Source organism: Pithys albifrons, chromosome 21 (assembly GCF_047495875.1).
Source record: "Pithys albifrons albifrons isolate INPA30051 chromosome 21, PitAlb_v1, whole genome shotgun sequence".
Classification (NCBI taxonomy): domain Eukaryota; kingdom Metazoa; phylum Chordata; class Aves; order Passeriformes; family Thamnophilidae; genus Pithys; species Pithys albifrons.
In genome coordinates, this window is record NC_092478.1 from 1,090,363 (window position 1) to 1,098,362 (window position 8,000).

An 8,000-nucleotide genomic window follows, 5' to 3' on the forward strand; every position below is an offset into this window, starting at 1 on the left:
TTCCAAAAGCATTTTTCAGGAGTGCTCTATCTCTATTGGGAAGTTCAGGACAGACAGAGGGATGACAGGGACAGGGGGCTGCCCCCAACACCATCCCTGTCACCTCTGATGGCTCCTATCCCATCCCAAGGTACCCCAGAGGACTCACTCCAAACCCCCACTACCATCCATCACAGGTGGAGCTGCGTTTCCTGTCTCTCCTGCCATCAGCCTATGGGCCTGTCTCTTGGGACACACCTGTCTGGCTGTCACAAGCCCCACTCCCTCACAGCAGTAACACCGGCTGTGATTTTCTGCCCACAGCATGTGCCCAGGACACGGTCCCACTGCAGCAGCAGAGTAGGATACGTGTGGGGCGTGGTGGGAGAGAGCTGGCAGCCAAGCAAGGAGCCCTGCGCTGGGCCCTGGCCCGAGGGAGGGGCAGTGCAGGAGATGCAGCCCTTGCAGCGGCAGAGGATGGCGGCAGCAAGCGCAGCCGCCTGCTTTTGTCACACTGTCCTTTGTCCCAGGCACGTGGCACCAAGCACAGGGAGTCGCAGCCATCTGAAGAGCAGGGATGGGGATGGGTGAGCTGGAAGGGTGTCAGAGCCTCGTCTCAGCTGCCAGGAGGATTTTCTGGCTGCATTGGCAAGGGGCCACATTGTGTGACTGTGCCTGTTTCCCACTCCCGGGCACAGGTGGGTGAACAGCCAGTTACAGCCTGGGGCAGCTCCCACTTCCTTATTGTGCTGGACAGGTGGCTGTGGGCTGATGCTGGTTGGGACTGCTGAGCTGTGGGACAGTTCAGGGTCCCCACTGTCACACAGACCTGCCACCAGCCACCCAGTGAGGCCACCCTACTGCCATCTCCCCAGGGATAAACACCTCATGCTTCCCAGTCAGACAGACAGCTGCTCATGTCCACATGATCCTGTCTGGCCTTGCCAGTCACAGGTTAGGCTGCCTCCAGCAGTTCTTCCTGGCAGGGGGTTCCTCAGGCACCAGCAAATCCCACATCCAAGGGAAGCCTCTGTGTTGCCCAAAGTTTTCCATGAAGAAGCGGCACAGAGCTCTGGTGCCACTGGCATTTCGGGTGCTCCTGGCAGACACAGCTGGCTGGGCAGAGCAAGTGCCTGGAGCTGGGCTGGGAGGGGAAGCATCTGTTTTGCAGCACCGCGGGGTTCCCTAAATAGGTCACTGAGTTTTTATAGTCTCTTTTATCTAGAAAAACCAGTTGTTCCAGACAACCTGTGGACCCGCCAGCACCGTCGCAGCAATGGCTCCCTGGAGCTCACCGCGGTGCCCCCGGAGCCACACGGGGAGGGGAAGGACACCTGTGCCACCAGCGCTGGGAGCAGGGACAGGGCTGGGGGGTGGTCCTGTTCTCTGCTGAGGGTGACCCATCCCTGGCTGTGCCCCCCTGCCCTGCCCCTGGCTTGGGGTGGCTGCCAGCTCCAGGCTTTGCCCTGGGGTGGTTTTCAGACAGAGCCCGTGTTTTTCCTTCACAAGGAGAAGCAGGTGCCTGTGGGAGGTGCACAGAGGTGTGCGGTGCTGCACACCCGCACTGAATACCCGCACACCCGCCGTACACCCGCACACCCCCTGTACACCCGCATGCGCCGGCGGTGTCCCAGCCTGCTCGGGCTGAGCTCTCCCTCTAGTGGCACCAGGCTCCTGGCAAAGCCTCTGTACACGTGGGGTGGGCAGGAGCCGTGGCCAGGGTACGTCCGAGGGGCTGGAGCGAGCTGGAGGGCAAACTGCAACCCGACCTCCTCCCTCAGCCGGGATGCCCACGGCAGGTGCACGGGGAGGGGGCCGGGGGGTTTGCAGGGGCATCCCACAGCAGTCCCCTGTTTTAGCAGCCCCACAGAGGGCAACCCGGACTGCCCTTCCTTCCCATGGTGAGACCCCGCGTTTGCCGGGACGTGGCACTGCGACCAGACAGTGCTCCCCAGGAGCCTTGGGGTGCCGCCCCACGGCTGCGTCCCAGTGACCCCCGGCGACACTGTCCTCATCGCTGTCCTCATCCCACAGTAGCCCCCGGGGGGAAGGGCCCCCTCAGGGCTCAGCTTCCCCTCCGCCACGGCGGTGCCCTGCCCGCAAGACGGGTCCCCGCCGAGCTCCCCGAGACCCGCCCGCCCGGGTGCCACCCCGCCGCCTCCCCGCAGGGTCCCCCGGGCCGGGCGCCAGCCCATGGCGCAGGCAGCGCTGACGGGGCGCTTTGTTTTGTGCGGCCGCGGCTGCCCAGCGGGGAGACAAAAGGGGCAGCGAGACGCGGGCATTGTGCCGGCAGCTCCGCGCTGAGGCAGCAGCGCCGCCGCCTCGTGACCCCCGACGGCAGCGCCGTGCCCGCCGCGGGGCAGGGCAGGGGCAGGGGCAGGGGCAGGAGCAAGGGCAGGGGCAGGGGCCGTGTGCTGTGTGCAGGTGGCTGTGCTGCCCATGGATGGCTCTGCTGCCCATGGGTGGCTCTGCTGCCCATGGGTGGTTCTGCTGCCCACGGGTGGCTCTGCTGCCCACGGGTGGCTGTGCTCCCAGCAGGTGGTTGTGCTGACCAGGGGCCGAGTGGGTGCCCTCCCCGCAGGTGGCCGTGCTGACCACAGGGCTGAAGCGTCCCCAGGGCTGTGGCAGGTGCCCTGGTGCGGGGCATGGCGGTGGCAGCACTGTGTGGAGCGCTGGGGCTCTGTGGGGACGTGTCTGCCAGGCCCACAACAGTTCTCACCTCCATCCCCTTTGCCCACCACAGGAGAAGGGTGTCTATGCTGACACGGTGACAGGGACCCACCTTGGCTGGAGCAGCAATGTGATAGTGCCTGGCAGACACCCCACCGAGCCCACCACCCACAGGGTCGTGCGGGGAGGTGTCCCCACCATCCCCCCGGTGCCAACTGGCGCCAGGGCCAGGCCAGCCCCCAGGCGTGCCCCGTGATGGCGCGGTGCATTGGCCCTGGAAAATGCCAGCACGGTCAAATCGTTGAGTCATTTGTGACCAAGATTATCTGTGCAAACAGCTGCCCTGATTATTTTTTTTTTATTATCAAATTTTTTTCTTTTTTCGTAAGAATGTGGCTCAGACCATGGGGATGAGCAGCTGAAATCTCTGGGGATCAGCAGGACAATGCCAGAGCAAGCATTGTGCTGACGGCTCTGCAAACGCTGGCACCGGTTCCCGGCCAGCAGCACCCTATAAAAGCTGAGCCGCTGAAGTAGGCAAACATTACATGGGCGAAGCAGCAGTAACCGCCTGAGCTAGGTGAGTCCTGGGACCGACACCTCGCCCCTGCTCACCCCTCTGCTGCCAGCCGGCCGGGCAGGCACCCTTCCTGCTGCCTGGTGGCAAAAGACACCCAGAGGGACCATTGCCATTTCCCGTGGCATAAGACAGGCTCACATGTCCCCACTGGCAGCTGGGGGGGCTCAGAGCCCCTCTGCCGCAGGGTACCCCACTCCTGGCACCCACCGGCACGGCACACTGGTTGGCATCTCCCACCGTTAGCCTGGGCTGTCCATGGGAGACCACTGTGCCTCCCAAGGGAGGCATCGCTGGGGCACCGGGAAGAGAGAGGGGAGCAGGTGGGTCTGTTGGGCACTGCCAGGCACAGGGCAGCCTGTGTCCCCCACCACAGCTCCCTGCTCCGGTTCAGGGTGTTTTTCCTAGCGATGGTCTGGCCTCAGGGAAGGAGAAGGGGGAATTGGGCACTGTGCCCTGTCGGGCGCGTGGGCTCCTGGCCAGGAGGAGGGAAGGGGCATTGCAGCAGTGAGAAGGGAGCACCCTGCTTTGGATGTGCCCCACAGCCCCCACTGTGCCTTCTGCCCCACTCTGTGGTTGGCAAGATGGTCTCGTTGTGACTGGTGCGGCTTGTCCCCAGCAGTGGGGCAGTTGTCCCCAAACAGGCACCGTGGGTGTCGGGCACAGAGCTGTCCCCAGCCTCAGGAATGGGCAGCAAGGACATGCAGGGACATGCTGCAGTAAAAATGGCTTTCTCTTCCTTCTCCAGACACTGATCCAGCAGCAAAGATGGCTCAGACAAACCCTCTGCCTGTCCCCATGGGCCCGTGGAAGGTACGTCCTCACACCTCCTGTATCTCGCCTTTCCCTGTGTGTAGGTGGGGGACAGGGAAAAGGGAAAAGTGCATCCTCCGGGGCCAGGAAAGCTGCATAGTGGGCAGTGAGGCAGGGACAAACACAGGAAACAGGCACTCCTGTCCTCTACCCAACAGACTGTGCCTCCTGCCTGCTCAAATACCTTCCAGGTGTTTTTCATAACATAAGGGTCTTCACAGCACCCTGGCCAGCCGTGCCCTGCTCTTACCAGCTGTCCCATGCCAGGCAGTCAGAGTCCCTGAAAGCCACAGCCTGTTGTTTGCCCTCCCCTGTCCACGCAGACAGGGTGAGCAGGAGTGGTGGGCACTGTGCAGCAAGGTGGGGAGCAGCCCCAGGAGGTCTGGCAATGGCTCCAGGACTACAGGTTGAGGAGGAAGCTGAGAGGTAGAGCAGAAACACGTGCACAAGCAAGGCACACCCTGTCGAAGCCTGGAGCTGTTGCAGGAGATATGGTCAACCACAGCCCCCCGGGGAGGTCCCCCTCGCCCTTTCCCCTGTTAATCCTCTTTGCCCTAGAGCATTCGGAGCAGAGGCCGGGAGAACCGCCAGCCACAGCCCTGCCACCCGCCCGTCCCAGAACGGCTCCGCTCCTCTCTCCGGACGGCAGCGCTGCCCCGGGAACTGATCTCCGCAGGGGTGAGCAGGAGAGCGGAGCCGGGGCCAGCCTGCGGCTCCCCCGACACCAAGGCAGGGCGTGGCGGGGCCAGCAGTGCAGGGACGCAGAGGCGTGTGCGGGGCTATGTCCCAGCCCAGAGGGGTGCCCAGTGCCAGCTCTCCCTGACAGAGTGTGACCCTCTGTCTCCAAGAGGCACTGAACCGCCTGGGGCCACCGGGGCGGTTTCCAACTCGGCAGCTCGCTCTCCGTTCCAGATCACCGTGTACGACCAAGAAAACTTCCAGGGCAAGAGGATGGAGTTCACTTCGGCCTGTCCAAACATCATGGAATGTGGCTTCGACAACATCCGCTCCCTGAAGGTGGAATGTGGCGCGTGAGTACCCAGCTGGCAGCAGTGGAGATGCTTTCTCAGGCAGGCTGGCTGGGCGAGAGGTGCCCAAGTGTGGAGTGGGACCAGCTGTGCTCACTCTGCTTGGCTGGGGCCAAGGACCAGAGCCAGGGGAAGGCAGACATGGGGGAATCCCACCCTGCCAGAATAGAGCAGCCAGCTCAGGGTGGCACTGACTCAGAGAGAGGGCCACAGGACAGTGACAATGCCTTTGGCATCATCCAAAACTGCCTCCCACAGTGCTGGAGCAGCCAGTTTGGAGCAGGGGTGCTGTCCAAGGATGCAGTGAGGATCAGTGCTCAATGAGTGGCTCTTGAGCTTGGCCTGGTCCCTGTCCTGCCTGTGTAGCCCCATGAAGCACCGGCTTTAGAGCCATCTCTCTTGCCCTAGGGCCCAGCCCTGCTGTGCCCCTGCACTGCACAGCTCCCCAGGGCTGGGGCAGAACCTTCCCACAGCCTCCCCAGTCCTGACAGGGTTAGGGGTGGAGTCAGGCTTCTCCCTGCACACGGGAATCTTCCCCTGCACCTGCAGGGCACCTCCTGAGCAGCCCAGAAGGACGGTGTGTCGGGGCTGGTCCCCACGGCACACATCCTGCCGGGCTGGGAGCAGATGAGAGAGATTTGTGCTGCTATATTTAGGCTGGGTAATGCTAATGGGATTACAGCAGCGTGCGTGCTCACGCCGTAATCAGCTCGCTGCTCCAGTTGACGTGTTCCTGATCAGGCTGTTCACCTTGCACAGGGTGGGCTGACTGCAGGACATGGGATTGGGGCTCAGTTTGAGCCAGGGACAAGAAGGCCTCAACTCCCCCAGCTTAGTGTGCTCCTTAGCACACTTCATACCCCATCAACGAGGGGTCCATGGACTGCACAGCCTGTGGAACCCACTTGCAGCCCCCAGCCCTGGCTCTGCCTCCCTATTCCAATGCACCTGTCTTGTCCACAGTTTTCTTAGGGGGATATTCCCAGATGTCCCCACCATGGGAACAGGCAGGTGCTGTGTGGGCAGCACAAGGGCTTGCAAAAGGTGTCCTACAGAGTGGAGGCATCCTACTCACCTCTCCTTGAGTTTTCAGTGAAGAGGGGAACCCAGAGAGGGGAAAACCCACAGCTCTCTGCCCTGCCCAGAGCCAGATGGGCTCTGCCTACTTTGGGCATCAGGAATTCAGGTCTTTCCAGCCATATCAGGTTGTAATTGGGAAACAAGCAAGAAATGAGGCCTTTGGGACAGAAGGGCAACTGGGGAAACCTGGAGCGATGTTAGTCTGCGTAGATAACGACAGAGCAGTCAGGGTGAAGATCCACCTGTGCAGGACAGGCCCTTGCAGGGGGGACCCTTCCCAGTGCAGCTGGGGATTCAGCACTGCCTGTGGTGCCTCTCCAGCACCAGGTGTGGTTACACACTCCCCGGGGTCTCTGCCCACATCCAGCACCGCTTCCTCTCCTCCAACCTGTGGGCAGAGGCCGGACCCCAACCTCCCCCTGGCTCCGAATCCTGCCCCGGTGCCAGCTCCGAGCAGGAGGCCCCGAGCTGCCGCAGGAAGCCGTGGCAGCCCTGGCTCTGTTTTTGCAGCTGGGTCGGTTATGAGCACACTGGTTTCTGCGGGCAGCAGTTCATCCTGGAGAGGGGCGAGTACCCGCGCTGGGACGCCTGGAGCGGCAGCAACGCGTACCACATCGAGCGCCTGATGTCCTTCCGCCCTGTCTGCTCTGCCGTGAGTGTCCCAGCGCAGGCCCCCTCCAAACGCCCCGGCCTACTGGAGTGAGATTAGGAAGGGCGAACACAGCTATGCCAGGGGCAGGCTCAGCTCTTCTCCCCCACTCCCAGCAGGATTTGCTCTTTCTGTCCTGTTTTTTTTAAGCTTTTAAGGGAACTTCTGGGCCAGCTGTACATGCCCAGAGCTGGGGGACAGCCAGCCTGAGGCAGTAGTTGTGGCATAGCTGTCTCCAATACCTCCCACCCCCCTGAAAAAATAAAACTCCAGCCAGGGTCTGAACACCTCCCTCTCCAGGAAACCCTCCAAGCAATGCCATGGGGAGGGAGAGCCACTGCCTTGCCGGGGAGGGAGCACTGCCTCCCCCTCACCCCCTGCTCTCCCCTCCCAGAATCACAAGGAATCCAAGATCACCATTTTCGAGAAAGACAACTTCATCGGCCGCCAGTGGGAGATCAGCGACGACTACCCCTCGCTGCAGGCCATGGGCTGGGCCAACAACGAAGTGGGCTCCATGAAGATCCAGTGCGGCGCGTAAGCGACGGGGCAAACGCAGGGGCGGCCGGGACAAGCCGCTGCCACCGCTGTGCTGCCACAGCAAGGGAGGGGCACACACCCTGTGACTGCCCTGCTTACCTCTTGTCCTTTTTTTCCAGCTGGGTTTGCTACCAGTATCCCGGGTACCGTGGCTACCAGTACGTCCTGGAGGCCGACCACCACGGTGGGGACTACAAGCACTGGAGAGAGTGGGGGTCACACGCCCAGACCTCCCAGATCCAATCCATCAGGCGTGTCCAGCAGTAGCTCCCCACTGTCCATCTCTGCAAGGTTCCCAAAGCTCACCGGCTCCCTCTTGGTGCTAATACTCCCCTCCCAAAATAACCACCCCCTCTTGTACTGCCACTGCTTATGGAACAACACTCCCAAACGGTACCGACTGCCACAACTGCCAATAAATGTGACTGAAAGAAAAAGATAAACCAGCTTGGAGTGTGTTTGCTGTTGGGTGTTTGGGGCTGAGGTTGCACCTCCCCCTGTGAGCAGGGACCACACCCTTTCCTGCCCATTTTAAGCAGGGCTGAAGCCCAGTGGGGCTCACACCCAGGGAGGTTCATTCCCCCACTGTCTCACACACAACCCCCCTTAGTTGCTGTAGCTCTGCAGCCACGTGGCTTCCTTCCCTCTCCTTCCCCTAATAAGG

The 8,000-nt window shown here is 61.9% G+C and overlaps 1 protein-coding gene across 1 annotated transcript; it reads left to right on the forward strand.

Annotated features, from left to right (window-relative positions):
- Positions 1–3,197: 3,197 nt before the first annotated feature.
- CRYBA1 (crystallin beta A1) lies at positions 3,198–7,662 on the forward strand. Its single transcript, XM_071575171.1, is given in 7 exon segments — positions 3,198–3,215; positions 3,217–3,229; positions 3,975–4,039; positions 4,952–5,070; positions 6,658–6,799; positions 7,191–7,333; positions 7,456–7,662. Coding segments are annotated over 7 exon segments (648 nt in total). The 3' UTR covers positions 7,604–7,662.
- The last annotated feature ends 338 nt before the right edge of the window (positions 7,663–8,000 follow it).